We start from the raw sequence: 17,152 nt of genomic DNA, 5'->3' as shown, positions 1-17,152 counted from the left end.
AGGTATGAGTGACAGAGACAACGCTCTACAAAGCCGAAATGTCATTCTACAGGCCGATATACATCACTTTCTGCCGCGTACTGTACCAAGAATTATTGGTCAGTGACGATTGTATCGGTAACTAAATCCAGATAAAGTCTAACGAATTTCTTCTAATCTAATCTTCAAGTTTAGATACTTACTTTAGACCTTGTCCCATATCCCGTAACACCTCTCTAGGCTGTCTATGGGACTGCCCACTTGTCCCGTGTTGCTGCAAATAAGATAAGTAATATAAAACTTTGATTCGGATATCGCTATATCTATATAAAAAATAGAAGTTATCTGATCGGCCTGGCTATTCGTTTAGATTATTCCAGCCATCATGATCAAACCATCACCGGCCCACTACTGAGCACGGGTCTCCTCTCAAAATAAAACGGGTTTGGCCAATCTACCCCGCTGGCCTAGTGCGGATTGGTTTGAGAACATTATGGAGACTCGGGTTTGCAGATTTCCTAAAGTTGTTTTCCTTCACCGTTAAGATTTTATTCAATTGCTTAAAACGCACATTACACTGAAAAGTCAGAGGTACGTTTTTCCAGAGGTTATTTCAGTAATTTTTTACAACTAGCTGATGCCCACGGCTTCGTCCGCGGGGAATTAGGTTTTTAAAAATCCCGTGGGAACTCTTTGATTTTCCGGGATAAAAAGTAGCCTATCTCACTCTCCAGGTCTTTATCTATACCCATGCAAGAAACCACGTCAATCCGTTGTACCATTGCGACGTGATTGAAGGACAAATCAATAAACCAATAAACAAACACACTTTCACATTTATAATAACCCTTACTGATGATTACTTCAGTGTAAAATAAAAATAACTCTAGGCTCCAATTATACGTACTTCCCAACTCTTGATCCGTTTGTTATAACCGTCAAGCTTCTTCTGTAGCTGTACAATACATAGCGCGCTCTTCTGGTTCTTCTTCTCGAATACTGCCTTGATGCGTTGTAATTGTTGTTTGTCCGCATTCGCCGCTAACTTCAGGTATTCATTCACGTTGTCTGGAAACGAGATTTAATACGATGCAAAGAGTTATGGTACGATTACACCTAACGAGTAAAGTGGCGAGTCAGTGTCCTCGGCCGAGTACTCGGTTGGTATAAACACTTACAAGTGCTCGGCGCAATTTCGAAATACGTATAAACGGCCACCACAGCACTGTCTCGGCCGAGTAACATTTTACTGTCTCGCTTCACTACTCGGTAGGTGTAATCAGCCCATTATCCCACTTCTAACAAAGTCAGTAAGGGTACTTTATATCAAAGGTCTTTTTTAAAGCTTTTTATTAGTTCGACTTGTTGTGTTTCCGTCGAAATTGGTAACAGATTTTTGGCTACTTCAATATTTTGTTCGATTGAGTTGAAATTTTGCACACGTGTGGTTTGGATGAGAATAGATCTAAATCGGAGGTGGGAGGTGGACAATGGAACTATCTGAAAGCATATGGCAGGTCGAAATTGAGCTCATTTGTATTGTTTTCATGAGAAATTTTCAAACAATACAATGATAGGCACTGGAACATCCAAATGGCGTATGGCAGGATAGTGTTGCAGGACGACCCGCGCAATCCCATGATACACTTTCTAACCCTCCCTTCACTTCATACCTTCACTTTCTATATTCTAAAGTGTTAGGTCGATTGCTGATAGTGTGTTAGATGGACTGTTGGAAGTCTGGACACGGCCTAACACGCTCTGACATTCGCGGGGGGTCTATGGTTTTGACTATGCTCTAGACTCTATGGGACGCTTGGGATATGAATAGTTCATTGTACCGACTTGTAAATTAATTAAATAAGAAACAGTGATTAAAATGTATGTTAAAGTATATCAAAGTGGTTTTCATTTTAACAAAAGTTATAAGAATTACTATTGTTTTTTCAAAGAAATCTTTTTACCGTCCCGTATAGTCTGCTCCAGGCGGATGAGATCCTTGGTGCGCTCGATCTTGCTGTTGAGATGAGCGATGGCGGCCTGCGCCTTCGCTGACGCCGCGTTGCCCGCATCGCTGTCATCTGTCGGCACCCAAATACACTCATTAATATACTAATATAAGCAAACATCCTACACAGCCGTTTCCTAACCTTTTTCTTACAAATCTTCACGAATCACGATTTTTTTAAAGATGTAGGTAGTACAATAGTGCAACAGGTGACGTTTGAACCGGCAATCTTTCGGATTTTCAGTCCGCTCCTCTAACCGTTGAGCTATTGAGGCTATGAATGATATAACACTAGCTAGCCTAAAGAGATCATACAGAGACATTTAGTTAGCAATATTGCTGGGTCACCGGGAGGACATGGAGATGGGATTATAGGGATCGAAGAAATTGGTAGAACGAACTTTAATTATTTTTATTAGTAGTGAACGTTTACGACGCACAACGCCAAAAACGCAAACTGCCAAGATATAAAACGGTACGCATATTACCTTTGCAAGAATTCTCAATGTGAAACTAAAGTAAACTACGAAATGGGTTTGGTATTTCCAAACATTTCTATTTTAGAATTTTGCGTTTTTGGCGTTGTGGTTCTAACTAGTACGAGAGGTATCGTTTCATGTGAACAATCAATGTATAATGCACAGGTTTGATATTTCGCGACCGAATCCGCGATTAGATATGGCGGAGCACTTAGAAATCTCTTTCGTCTCAACATATTCCCGGAAAATAAACACTTGCTTTATATTTTTAACTAATTATTATAACACTTAAAATGCACACAACACGTTTTAACACGTCCACTGCATTTATGGAAATAGTTTCAAATTTCTATCGCTTCATGTTACTTAATTATTGAGAAAAATAATAGGGAAATCTATTTGTTTAATAACTAGGAACATTTACGCAGTACATTATTTTTTAAACGTGACGTTCCGTTTTGTGAAAAAGTAATATAAATATAACATTATTGGTCGATATAACATCGATTCACTTGTTTATTTTAAAAATTAGCAATAAACCTAGTAATTGGTTACCTTGATTATAGTCTCCATCCTGACCTGTAAAATAAAAGCATTAATTTATTGTTATCCTAATGTATTACTAATAATTTTAAGATACAATTGTTTCAATTAAATGAAATCATTCTTCCATATCTTTCCCTGCATGTATAAAAACTGCAAATTATACTTTTATAGGCTGGCGAGCCGTAATGGTCTGCCGAAAGTGAGTATGACGCGTTGGCACTGACCACCGCGTAGGTTTAGTCACCCGGAGTTAATATTCGACATGCTATTTTATGACCCGTGTAATCTAGTCTTAGAGATGTTTTACTAATAAAAATAATCCTTGATAAACAAATAAAGCTAAGTGTATACCTCTATAGGCGGGCGAGCCGTACTCATCAGCGGAAAGTGCGTATGACACGTTAGGACTGACGACTGCGTACGCATATTCGCTGGGAGTTAGGATATTTGACATGCTTTTCTTTTGCGGCGAGTCTTCCAAACTGAAATTAATAAGACGATATTGTGGCTAATTTTATTATACACAATCTCGAAACTAAAGAGAAATCACCATAGTGTTGTATTGTTCTCCATAATGCTACCAACGGGTAGGCGTGACTTTTAGACGTTTCTAATTTAATTAAGAAACTGTTGTACAGTTTTGAAGCCCTAGGTTAAGTTTCAAGTTAACGTAAACTATGCATAAATCTGTCATTTAGTGTGAATGGAAAAGGGACGGAAAGTATAATGTCCTCTTCCCGTTCTTATGAAAACTTACACAATGGCATCAGAACTAGCAACATTGACGCACGTATAAAGCTTTAGTATACGCCATAATAATATCATGTGGCAAGTAGCATTACCCACATGGGATAGCAATTTATAATTTTTTATATTAATTTGTTCATCTATTAAATTTTATTTGGCGAAGAAAAAATCAGTAGATCGGTTTCGTAAAAGCTGCATCAATCATTATTACAATCTCAATTGTTGTGATTGGTTGAATTTGTGCGATTCTTGTTGCAACAATGCATTGTAGCCAATAGTGAGGAGCGTCAACCAATCAGAGGTGATTGTAGCTGCCATTCTACTGCAATCAAGCAGCAGGGCTGAGAACGCCATTCAAAAAACGTTGATATAAAATCAAATGGACTGAAAAGAACTTACTCTCTAGAATTATTAACTGTGGTGTTTGCGGAGAGCGGGCTATTGCCCATATCTCTGGAGTGCGACTTGACATGATGGGCCCTGGTCTCTCCATGGCGAGACGACTCCTGAAATTAACAACAAAACACTTCAAACTTTGTTAACAGCATACAAATCAGCAAAAAAATCCGGTCAAGTGCGAGTCGGACTCGCATTATTACCATCTCGGTTTTCTTACCATCGTTTTGAAATTTTTATTATTTATTGTTATATCGGCAACAGAAATACACATTCTACAATCTGTAATTTCAACTCTCTACCTATTAAGGTCCATCCCGCTGACAGACAGACAGACGGACGGACGGACGGACAGTGGAGGCTTAGTAATAGATTCCCGTTGGCAACCTTCGTAAAAATAAAAAAAACTTAAAGTTTTGTTAACAGCATAAAAATTGCATATTGAAATACAACCTATGTATAAAGCACCTCGATTGCGGGAAAACTGCTTCAATCATCATTACAATCGCAATCGTTGTGATTGGCTGAATTTATGGTATTCTTGTTGCAACAATAACATTGTAGCCAATATAGTAAGCGAGCATCAACCAATCAGAGATGATTGCGATCGTGACATTGTAGCTGTCATTCTACCGCTATCGAGGTGCAGTAGTGGTTGCGGGATGATGAAAAGGTTAACTTACATGGTGAGCGGTAGACGGCGACTGAACCCTCGATCTGATGACGTCATCCGTTATAACTGCCGGATCCCGCAGGTCTGCGGCAGATGGTGACTGACTTCTACTCGACCCCTTGCTGTGCCCAAGTCCTATTTGCAACGTATCCATTGCGGACTATACGATTAGAATTGCCGATGTAAACCTGAAAAAACAAAAACGAAAAATAAGTAAGTAAATTTTTTAACAATTTGGGAATTTATAATCTCTAGGTATATTGTTTGTTCGGCTTCGATCGTGGCTAGTTACCAACCTACCAGCGAGCGTGACGAACTGGCAATAGATTTAGTACTTATTCCGGTTAATCATATAATTATTATATACTAGATGATGCCCGCGACTTCGTCCGCGTGGATTTAGAATATGTGGCAAAAGAAAGCAACACTATGAAAATTGCAACTATCTACCTATTACGGTTCATGAGATACAGCCCGCTGACAGACAAACAGGCGGATGAACAGCAGAGGCTTAGCAATAGGGTCCCATTGGGGCTCTTCGGTTACGGAACCCTAAAAAGCAGTTGCAATATCTGAGTAACAAAATGCACGATTTTGCGAAACCATGGTCTCTAGTCATATGAAATCTCTCTGATTTTAATTACTAAACTGCAATTAATGTTGCGATAAGTTTAATAGCTAATTATTTCGATTGTAGGTACAATCGAGTCTTATCAAAGGTCAGTGTTTGTAATAGCTAGTGTTAGTTTTTTTTTCTGATAAACAATAGTGTTATAATTAGTGGCGCCACGACTGACTGACAACAGCATGAATTGTACTAATTGTTCTATTTTAGCACATAAAAATAAAAAAGGCCTTGGAAACAATTCTGGGATTACCTCGCTAACCGGTAACCTAGAGCAATTACAGCTGGATTGCGTAAAGTATAAAAACATTAATTCATTTTCACAGACTAAAAAAATGCCACAGTCTATGTAGTAGCTATTTTATATAGAAGATGTGAATGTAGAAACGAAAGGTACAGGGATAGCTTGCGTCCCGGGGATGTACATAGAATACTTTTATCCCGGAAAGTCAGTTTCAGGATTTATATAAAACCAAGTCTACGCTGAAAAAGTCGTGAGTAGTAATATATATTTCAAAAGTTTCAAACACAGCCCATGCATGGATCTTGAGTTTAGAGAACTATGTACTTTTGGGTGTGTAGGGATTTACTTAAGCCATTGCATACAATTCTAGAATCTTGGAAGAGATATGCTTCATACATTCGAAAGAGAAGAACTGTACTAACCTAACTACTATGAACCTAAAACTCCAGCTCTGATTTTGGGCCACGTTTCGCGACATTATATTCTGTGTTGTGTTGGTGGAAATTAGAATGTCACATTTTTAATAAGACCACAGAATACTTAATAGTACCTTCTATGTACAGAAGAATCCCTTTTCAAAGACGTTTAAATAGCAACTCTTCTATCGACTCTATAAAGTGCAATTCAGCTCGCGCAGCGCTGGTTTCTATTTAATTAACCTACAAAACGCCGCTCTATCGCGAAACTCTTCTCTCAGAAGAGATACCAGTTCCGAACTCTTATCTTTCGCTCTCTTAGGTAAAAGTTAAGCGCGTGCCATGGAGGGGGCGCGCTGCCATAGGTATGTTTATAGTGTCACATAGTATAAGCTCAGCCTGACAGTACTTCCTGCGTGTATTATACTGGCACATTAATCACAAATTGGACTGCAATCATCAACATACTATGTTATGGTATTGCTGCGCAAATCATTTGCCTGTCATTAGTCAATCACGCCGCATATGTAGTGCATACTAAAACGTTATGCTAAAGTGTAGGTACTGGTCGTCTAACTTTCCCAATGTCAAACTCCCTAGAAGGAGCGTGACCGAGAAGTTTCCGAATTGATTTCATTCATTTATTGATGCGGAAAGAAAACTGGTATTACTATGTACTAGTTTTTATTGCTTAGTAAGTAATAGATGTTGCAATGTCAATCGAGTATGTCTACCAATAGAATACAAAAAGCGCTGATAGCCTAGTGGTTAAACCTCGGCTTCCTAGTCGAGGGGTCCGGGCTTCGACCCGACCTCTAACTCTACAAAGTTAGGTGCGTTTTAAGCAAATACGTAACTACCTATCACTTGATTTAGCGGTGAAGGAAAACATCGTGAGGAAACCTGCATGCCTGAGAATTCTTCATAATGTTCTCAAAGGTGTGTGAATCCGCGCTTGGCCGCGATTCTCGCCGTGCGTCGACTGAGTTGCCGGTAGACCGTGCGTTGTAGGCTCTTAAAGATGGCTAAATCCTTCATTCTAAGAGGAGACCCGTTCTAGTAGTGTGCCGGCGATGGGTTGGTGATGAAAATAAACAAGATTTACTTATAATTTCGATTACATAACTCAAATAAGCAAGGTATAGTTAGAATAATTTTATGACCATGAATACCCTAGCTGTTTCTTGATGTAACATAGTAATGAATAGATAGGTATCTATTCATTGCTAGTTTTCCCGGATGACTAGAAATCTAGTGCGCATAATACGAGCCCTAAGGTAATAAATTCTGCAGTAGACACACCCACCTTCACAGTAAGAAAGTTCTAGAACCGTTTTACTTAAACTTAGTGTCTAGGTATGAGAAATAACAATATTTTCTTCGTTGTTATGGAAAAACTTTATACATTTAGGGGAAACTAGAAAGATGATAAATGCATAAGTTGTTTTTTATGCCCTTATCTCAAAAAATATGTGTATGAATAAAATATATTCATAGCGAAAATATCGACACCTGCAAGGAAAAACATCGTAACTCAATTTCAGCGATTTTTAATACAATCATATTCTTAGTAAACAAAAAATGCTGTTTTTTGAGCTTTTTCTGTATGTGTCAAGCTGTGATAGCCTAGTCGGTAGGACGTCCGCCTTCTGATCGGAGGTAGGGGGTTCGATCCCGGGCACGCACCTCTAACTTTTCAGAGTTATGTGCGTTTTAAATAATTGAATATCACTTGCTTTAACGGTGAAGGAAAACATCGTGAGGAAACCTGCATGCCTGAGAGTTCTCCATAATGTTCTCAAAGGTGTGTGAAGTCTACCAATCCGCACATGGCCAGCGTGGTAGACTATGGCCAAAACCCTTCTCACTATGAGAGGAGACCCGTGCTCTGTAGTGAGCCGGTAATGGGTTGATCATGATGATGCTGTATGTGTAGGGACCTTATCGATATAAGGTTCGACGCATACCTACTGTGCGAAACTGAGGCTGAAGCAGTGATACTAGTATAATAAGTCTATAGGCTGAAGATGAAGAATAGCACACACAGTTCCGTTTGGTACGGGTCCGAGGCCCGTAGGGAATTCTAAGGACGTGTTTAAAATCTGAAAGTTTTTCTTTTTGTTGTTTAACTGAGTTTTTCTTTTAGCTGAGATTTTCATAACTGGACGTTTCTTTGAATTGTGTTGTCATATGTTTGACCGTGTTTTTAGGATTCCGTATATAGTAATTACAATACGTGATAGTTATTAATTACATACACTGTATAGAACATTGACATAATAATTGCGTATTTCGTTACGTACTCGTATGTATGCGCCTTGGCTAATGACCAAGTTGTGGCACTAGCTAGATACGTTTGAGACGCATATAATTCCTTGCACTGTTAGATATGATAGCGTCGGATTGACGTAGAACATACCTCACAGCTATTGCTTTGCTATGCATGTTAATATTTTATAATATATTTTTAGAGAACAGCGTCTGAACCAATGCACAATGTAGAAATAATAATTTACCATACAATTTTGCGCGGTTAGCCTAGATAGATAATGTGGCTGATTCTGTTCGACATCTCTATACTAAACTAAAACAACAGGGCTAAATAATATATTGCTTTTCCTTTCACGATGTTGCCGAAGTCGGATGTGTGGACTGTGGATGCTCCATAATAAATTCACAATTTAGAACCGACAGTTTAGAGGTAGTTAATAGTTGTGGTTAATTTTGTTGTACAAAATCTGGGACAGTTTCTAAAATAAAATAAATTGACAGGTCTAAATAAATTAGTAGATCTTCATATTCATACTGCTTCATTTATTCTTATTGATAATATGATTTACAATGACTATGAATTCCATTTTTAACCGACTTCAAAAAAGGAAATCGATTCGTCGAAATCTTTTTTTTTTTACACAATCAGTAAACTAACATATATTTACAGGTCTAAGGGCATCTATAGAGCGCACTCTGACTTTGCTTAGACTTAAGTCAGAGTGCGCTCTATAGATCTCACCCTACATCTGGTGCAATCCTTTTACGCAGGAAACACTATGAAAGGGTTGGCAACACATTTAGACCTGTCATTTACAGCCTGTCGCGTACTATAGTGATAGCTATCATACAGGCATAGCCTCTGGACAGTTTAGCGTTCCTAAACTGACTGACGGACAACGCACAGACTAAACCAGTGGACGTATACCTAAAGTTTGTCAAAGTTACATAGGTAAAAGGGAAGGATGGCTTTGAAAGGAGCAATTGTAATTTGATAAAAGACCTCTTAAGGGATGAAAGGTGGCATGTCAAAGGTCACTAAGCCCTCGAGCTGAGGGCTTAGGGTGCGGAGGTACTTATCGCCCCACATATTTCGACCCTTTTATCTTATTCGCTTAGGCATACTAGAGTAGATACCTTCATGCCGCTAAGTTCTGAATGATGGTCGGAATTTAACAGCCATGGAGCTATGCTGTGTGCCTCTATTTTGATCTTTGCGGTTACAACATTACTATCACAAATAACATAACCTAGCAAAATTTAAAGACGCTGGTATTTTAACCTATTTTTATTATTTATCAGTAAGATTACGTTAACCTTTATGCCTGAACTTTAGAGGGTGTCCTAAAATAGTATAATTGCCAGACTATTTGACCGCTTTTGTACGGCGTTTTGGCGGAGCTTTTGTGGAATGGTCCAATATAAGGGTTGCGATCTTGAAAGCATATACAATGAGGCGAAAACTAATAAAAAGAGATTACCTATGCAAGTGCCTAATAAAAAACTTTAGTTATTTGAGTTTAATCGTCCACTCTATTAAATCCACTCACGTCAATAGCACCTGAAGAATCAGTACCCGCAGTACCCATATTATAAATGCTAAAGTGTGTTTATTTGTCCGTCAATCACGTCGCAACGGTGCAACGGATTGACGTGATTTTTTGCATGGGTATAGATAAAGACCTGGAGGGTGACATTGGCTACTTTTTATCCCGAAAAATCAAAGAGTTCCACGGGATTTTTATAAAAACCTAATTCCACGCGGACGCGTCGCGGGCATCAGCTAGTCAGCTATAAAACTAATGATATTTGGCTGTGAGTTGCCAGATTTCGGTAAGGCTAGGTATCTAGTTTTAAAGTTACACGGGTTCAAAGATTTGTATGTAAATTCTTAGAAGTCTACAGAATTTCATTGAGTTTAATTGGTTAATATTCAAATGAGAACCAAACTACGCTTGTATAGAAGTTATAGAACAGGCTAAGCATACATTTCTCTTAATGGGTAAAGTTTGAATCCACGACCTTGCGATTTGCGAGTTTCATGATAGCCTCCCAAACTTATTGAGGTCATTGAGCTCCAATATGACAGGAAACAGCTTCAAGAGTCTTAGCAAGTTAATTAAATCGACAAAATTAAGACGTTGGAGTACGTATTTCAAGCCATTGTTTCATGTAAAGATTTAATTGGTATCCACAGGAAATTACTAACGAGAGGCAATGACTCTCTTCACTGCACCCGTCTGTACGATGTATTAAAGGGTTGCTATACATACAGTCGACTCGGCATAGCCTGAAGACAGAATCGGATTATTTATCTCTAAATATATAAAAGGAATAGGTGACTGACTGACTGACTGTGACTGACTGGTCTATCAACGCACAGCTCAAACTACTGGACGTATCGGGCTAAAATTTGGCATGCAGATACTTATCTATTACGTCGTAGACATCCGCTAAGAAAGGATTTTAGAAAATTCAACCCCTAAGGGGGTAAAATAGTGGTGTGAAAATTGTATAGTCCACGCGGTCGAAGTCGCGGGCATAAGCTAGTTATGTTGATGAAAGTTCGGCAAAAATGCTGCAAGGCCTACCCGCACGTATCGTACGCAACTGGTCAACATAGCATTCGGGGTATGAGGCGGGGGGGCGCACCGGGTTAGCGCGGGGGTTGAGCGTGTGTGCGGGGCGTCTCCTCTCCGACTGCTATCTCGACCTGTCACGTACACATACTCGGCCTTTAGGTATTTCGCGCACTAGTACTAGTGACTACTCTTCAACACTTACTGGCCGGAAACGGCACAAACGGGCGACGAAGAATCAAACGAAGATGCTTTAGGCGCTTCTACCTAGTCCGACAATCGGTGACCGATTCTTTGAAGGCGAAAATGAAACGTGCGAAATTGCAATATCGAACGCACACGTCCTACAAAATTTCGGTCAAAAACAAAGATAAAAGTCAGCGAAATTATTGGCCCGATTATCGAACCTACGAAGTCTCATGTGGGCGGAGCGCCTTAAGAGGTTTAACTCTTCTCTTTTATTTCGAGCTCTGTTTTGCACGGGTATAAACACGGGTAAGAATAATCGGGCGAGCCGAATAAAAGTCGAATCTAATATGCATTTGGGTTAGTTATTTAACGTTCAATAAAAATTGCCGAGTCGAATGGGCCGAGCCGACTATGTGTATAGCAATCCTAGCTCATATCGCTAGTCACAAGTGTCAAAGTTCAATCATTGATCGCTTTGATGATTACAAGTACATGTTGTTATGTTGCGAACTGTAATTCATAATTATCTGTTTAATGCATCATATTATGTTATACTTAGGTATTATATCATTGTAAGTCGTACCTACTATATTTTTAATTCAAGATAGGTTTGCGCTTGCCGACAATCATCCAAACTAGTATTATAAATGCAAAAGTGTGTCATTATGGATAACTCTCAGGCATGCAGGTTTCCTCACGACGTTTTCCTTCACCGTTAAAGCAAGTGATATTTAATTAATTAAAACGCACATGTCTTTTCACTATAGCACGCAGCATTTCAGCGTATTGTCATTTCGACCTGTCGCGTATTATATGTATCAGTTCATACTTCATATTGGCATTTTCACCATAGTCTGGTTATTATACTAAAGCAATGAGTCACACCCTGCAGCCGTCTGTAGATGCATTAACTCACGTCGCGAATGAGCGTGTCAAAGTTCAATCATTCATCGTTTTGGTGATTATAAGAAGTACACGTAATACAATGTTATATCGTGATGTATAATAATACTGTGTTATGTGTAAAATTGTGTATGCTAACTGTATTGCGTAATATAAACAGTTTTATAAAAAACCGGCCAAGTGCGAGTAAGGCTCGCGCAACGAGGATTCCGTAAAACAGTCGTATTTTTCACGATAATTCAAAAACTATGACGCATAAAAATAAATAAAAATCTGTTTTAGAATGCACAGGTGAAGCCCTTTCATATGATACCCCACTTTATATAGTTATCTTACTTCGAAAATGGACAATACTAATTATTAGTTTATGACCACAATTTAATTTTTTTTGTGTGATGTAATTCACGGTTTTCAGATTTTTCCCCGAATGTCAGCTATTAGACCTACCTGCCTGCCAAATTTCATGATTCTAGGTCAACGGGAAGTTCCCTGTAGGTTTCTTGACAGACCGACAGACAGACAGACAGATAACAAAGTGATCCTATAAGGGTTCCGATTTTCCTTTTGAGGTACGAAACCCTAAAAATGTTACAAAATAAGGACTTTTTTTTTCCTAACTGCGAAAAGCTTTTCAATTTAAATTCCAGATTCATTTGAAAAATCGAATTTGTAAGTCACTAATGCCTTTACGTTTATACACCCTAAACAGCCACCCTAGGGTGTATACTTGGAAACGTATGTCCACCCAGGACTGAAATCATAAAATACTTATTGACAAATTCGTCGTCCGCGGTCCGGGGTGTATAGACGGACCCGTTTCCGAGTTTACCTACTCTCTATGGTAGCTGAGGGTGGATAAATGGAATTTATCTCCTTTTACCACTGCAAAATGATTTCTCTAAGGAGAATGAACAACATAATATCTAAAGAATATTTAAATACATACCGTAGTCACAGAAGGAAATTTCAGATTTTTTTCATAATCACTACCGCTAATATAAATGCGAAAGTGTGTTTGTCTGTTGGTTTGTTCTTCAATCACGTCACAACAGAGCAACGGATCGACGTGATTTTTTTGCATGGGTATAGTTAAAGACCTGGGAGAGTTACATAGGCTACTTTTTATCCCGGAAAATCAAAGAGTTCCCACGGGATTTTAGACAACCTACACCCACGCGGACGAAGTCGCGGGCATCATCTAGTAATTTATAAACAGCCAAATAAATGGTATTGGTACCTAATAAACCATCCAATAGTGTTTTTGGTTCTGCAGGGCGATTGTCTAAAACCTGCATCAATCATTATTACAATCTCCATTGTTCTGATTGGCTGAATTTGTGCGATTCTTGTTACAACAATGCATTTTGGCCAATAGTGAGCGAGCATTAACCAATCAGAGATGATTGCGATCGTGACATTGTAGCTGTCAAACAACCGCGGAAGGGCCACAGTATAATATTTCTTAAGCTTTGACGATATCAATAAATAAATTCACTCACTCTATTTTTACACCGGCGGCGTTCTATTGTACTACTTCTACATATCGATACGTGTGATAAAAACATTTTTACCACTTATATGTATTAAATATAGCACTTATGTTACATGCATTAGAGATTATTTTCCCTTAATTTTTGTCTCTTAACAATCGTGTAACAGATATACATAGTAATAAAGCACTTATGAAAGATACGTTATGTATTATTTTCCTTTAACCGGTATCAGTTAGCAATCGTTTAGCGGTTGTTGTACACGGTTCACGGCAGAAGGTTGGGGTCAGAATGGCAACAGACAATGTGGGTCAGAATTAAAGAGATTTACATAAAGAAGAGGTGCTATTAGCAAAATTTTTCATAACAATTATTCAAAGTCGAAAGTAAGTTTTAATTTAGAAGCTCTCTGAACTTAAGTCAGCTTTTTTAAATTTAGTATAGACTCGCGCCAAGTGATAATGCAGCCTAAGGTGGATCGCGTACTAAAACTTATAAGAAATCGTGCTTGCTTTGCTCGCGATATATCAGATTTTTTCATTTTCACAAGAGCATCGTCTCTGTAAAACTTAAAGTAAAATTTTAACGCTTCGCGCGTGCTACCTTAAAATTGTTTTCTTCGTTACTTGAAATACGATGTGTAGAATAAAATTAATTTTCATTGACTAGACGATGGACGCAACTTTGTCCGCGTGGATTTAGAAAAACAAACAAACCGACTTTCACACAATATTACGAATATTAGTAGGGATTTGTTGTAGTGATCACAGGAGGACTAGATCGAAATATCAACAATTTAAAAAAAAGTATCAAGGACTCTTTTTCTCGATTTACTCTTTCATTTTCTGTATCACCAATCACCATTCACCATGACTTTTATTGCGTACTAGCTTATGCTCGCGACTTTGTCCGCGTGGACATCACAAATTTCAAACCCCTATTTCACCCCCCCCGTAGGGGTTGAATTTTCACAAATCCTTTCTTATGGGATGCCTACGTCATAATAACTATCTGCATGCCAAATTTCAGCCCGATCCGTCCAGCAGCTTGAGCTGTGCGTTGATAGATCAGTCAGTCAGTCAGTCAGTCACCTTTTCCTTTTATATATTTAAGATTTTGAACAAATGCATTGTCCCTAATAGCCGCTCTACTTTTCAAGTAAATCTCTTTAATCAGACCCGAATGTTCAGTCTCCTGGGAAATTGTTTGCTAATGCCTGTACGAAGAGTAACATAATTGGTTTCATTAGAATAAATTGTACTTTTGTGTCCTTTTCTAAGCGTTGGGGCCTTTTAAAAAGGGATCGTAGGCACTTTCATTAATTTTGCCATGTTTTCAGTTTTTGAACCTTATGTAGGCTCCTAGTTTCTACTCGTCACTCAGTCTTAATATACTCTTTAGTCTTTACTTATTCAAATAGACTGAAGTTTGAAAAAAAATTGGATTGTATACTCTGCATTACAGCCACTAGGTACTCTGTCCTTTCTAACGCTGGGTTTAAGGGTGAGATTTATAGAGAGCACTCTGACTTAGCTTAGACTTAAGACACGGTTAAAACGAGACAGCGTTATATAGCTGGCATAAATCTGTCTCGTTTTAACAGTGACTTAAGTCTAAGCAAAGTCAAAGCACACTCTATAGATTTCAACCTAAGTATTTCTTGTAGAACCAGTACGAAATATCTTTTGACTTCACGAAGGCAATAAGGTTTTGTATTAGGCTATTTTAGGTCAAGCTTTTTAAACTTAAAAATCTGCATTTAGAAAGCTAAGAACTAGGCTCAAGTCTCGTACTCACACAAATAGCCCTCATCGCTGTAGTTTTAAGTTTACGTAATAAATTATGACCACTACATCATTGTATTGCAAATTCAGCAATTAATACCCGATAATACCCAATCTAAATAAATGATTTGAGTTGAGTTTGAGTTGACCTGCGTCAAAGGGGAACCAAAAAAAAATTGTGAATGTTGTCCGCTCGTCGGATTTCCGCATTTTGAAAAGAAAATACGTTTTTCAAAATCGGTTTTAAATTTACTAACACTAACTTAAACAGATGCCCCACCATTACAATGTTAACGACATCGCAAGCGCCAGAAGCTGTTTTTAAGGGAGATAAATCTAAAGTTAAGGCTTCGTCATACAGCACGCGTACCTACTAGCGCGTCTTGGCGTCAATATCGTCGGGTGTTTTGGTCGTAAAATAGACTAGACGCTTTAAAGTTTGTACCATCGTGCATCGTTATTAAATATTCACACAACAAAGCCCAGCTTACAATAACAAATCTGTATCAGGAAAAGGGGCTGGTCTGCCAGCGCGATGCGACGCGAGTTTGCTTTTCGGTCCGATGCCGCCATTTCAGCACCTTGGGGCCACAACGTCTATCGATTTTTCAAACTTGAATAGTAAAGCAACGCTATATCACGACGCTAGTACGTGTCACTATTATGTCTTGACGCGTACGCGTTGTGTTTGACGAAGGCTTTACGCCGGGTTGGAGTGGAGTGGCAATAAAGATTTGGCACGAGTATTATAATGTCATTTTGCGAAGTTTCATATTCATGGCTGCGCTTTCTGTTTGGGTAGACAAAAAATTTGGGCAATGGAATATGTTTCAACTGTAAGTATATTTTATGCAAAAATATGTCTAGAGTGCCGCTAATAGCTCATTTTCATTGAGCGATGATAAGTGTCGTAAGTCGTCCATATTAATATTCTAAATGTGAAAATATGTGTTTGTCTGGTACCTTGCAAAGGTACCAGGTATAGGTACTCTTTTCGTTAGGCGATTTTGACGTTTGGTAAAGAAATAGCTTGCGTTCCGGTGACAGAAATAGGCTACTTTATATCCCGAAATTCCCACGGTACTCAAAAAACTCCCATGGTACATATTTTAAAAACCCTAAACGTACGCGGACGAAGTCTTAGACATTATCTAGTAACTTATAGTCCAAAACGAAAACGTCAGCGGGCGCATCACGATTGGCTGGGCTTAGGCCTTGGCAATCCTCAGAAATCTCGAGGGCGCTTATAAGCCCCCTTCGGCTTCTGCCGTGAAATTTTTAATCCACGCCCTAATTCAAAGTTGAAAACATTGGCAAAAAAGTTCATTTGAATAAAAAATCTTTCTTCTATCAACAAGTTAGAAGAGCTTGTTCTATAAGACTACTCCTTTCAACTATAAAACCTGATGGTGAAAAATCTAGCTCCGCTATCCCCACGAGCATAGTCAGACCTGAGCTAATTTGAATTAAGTATGCCTAATGTTAAAATTATATTATTTCTTAGAATTTATTAATTAGAGTCTTCCGAAATTCGTAAAATCCACGTCCGCCGTTAGTTTTAAGCTAGCCATTTTAAATTATCGATTTAACTTAAAAATTGAAGACAGCGTCAAGACCGGGAGCCGCAGCAGAAACAGCTGAAAACGGCAAGCGGCGCAAGTATGCCTCTCTTATAGAGAGTTACATTTTTGTGCCGTTTGCCGTGAGGCCATGGAGTCTTAGTGCTAAAAATTTTTTAAGAGACATTTCACCGCGATTAATGGCCTCATCTGGTGACAGAAGGGCTGGCTCATATTTTGCGCAACGGATCAGCCTGGCTGTCC

General features: G+C 38.7%; 2 protein-coding genes across 2 annotated transcripts in view; both read right to left on the bottom strand.

Moving 5' to 3' along the window:
* The window catches only part of LOC117993102 (uncharacterized), a 254,416-nt gene that overhangs the window by 71,376 nt on the left and 165,888 nt on the right, over positions 1–17,152 (bottom strand). The window lies entirely within an intron of this gene.
* Positions 1–17,152, bottom strand: part of Dmtn (transmembrane and coiled-coil domain 2 protein Dmtn) — a 43,095-nt gene that overhangs the window by 19,431 nt on the left and 6,512 nt on the right. Inside the window, exons 2-8 of the mRNA XM_034980884.2 lie at positions 4,839–5,016; positions 4,159–4,265; positions 3,364–3,494; positions 3,022–3,045; positions 1,944–2,060; positions 887–1,047; positions 183–253 (exon numbers count right to left, since the gene is read on the bottom strand). Coding sequence (XP_034836775.1) covers positions 183–253; positions 887–1,047; positions 1,944–2,060; positions 3,022–3,045; positions 3,364–3,494; positions 4,159–4,265; positions 4,839–4,982 — 755 coding nt within the window. The 5' untranslated portion in view covers positions 4,983–5,016. The remainder of the gene's footprint in view (positions 1–182; positions 254–886; positions 1,048–1,943; positions 2,061–3,021; positions 3,046–3,363; positions 3,495–4,158; positions 4,266–4,838; positions 5,017–17,152) is intronic.

Source organism: Maniola hyperantus, chromosome 23, assembly GCF_902806685.2.
Source record: "Maniola hyperantus chromosome 23, iAphHyp1.2, whole genome shotgun sequence".
NCBI lineage: Eukaryota > Metazoa > Arthropoda > Insecta > Lepidoptera > Nymphalidae > Maniola > Maniola hyperantus.
The sequence above is the reverse complement of the archived record's forward strand: the minus strand, read 5'-3'. Positions and strand labels throughout refer to the sequence as shown.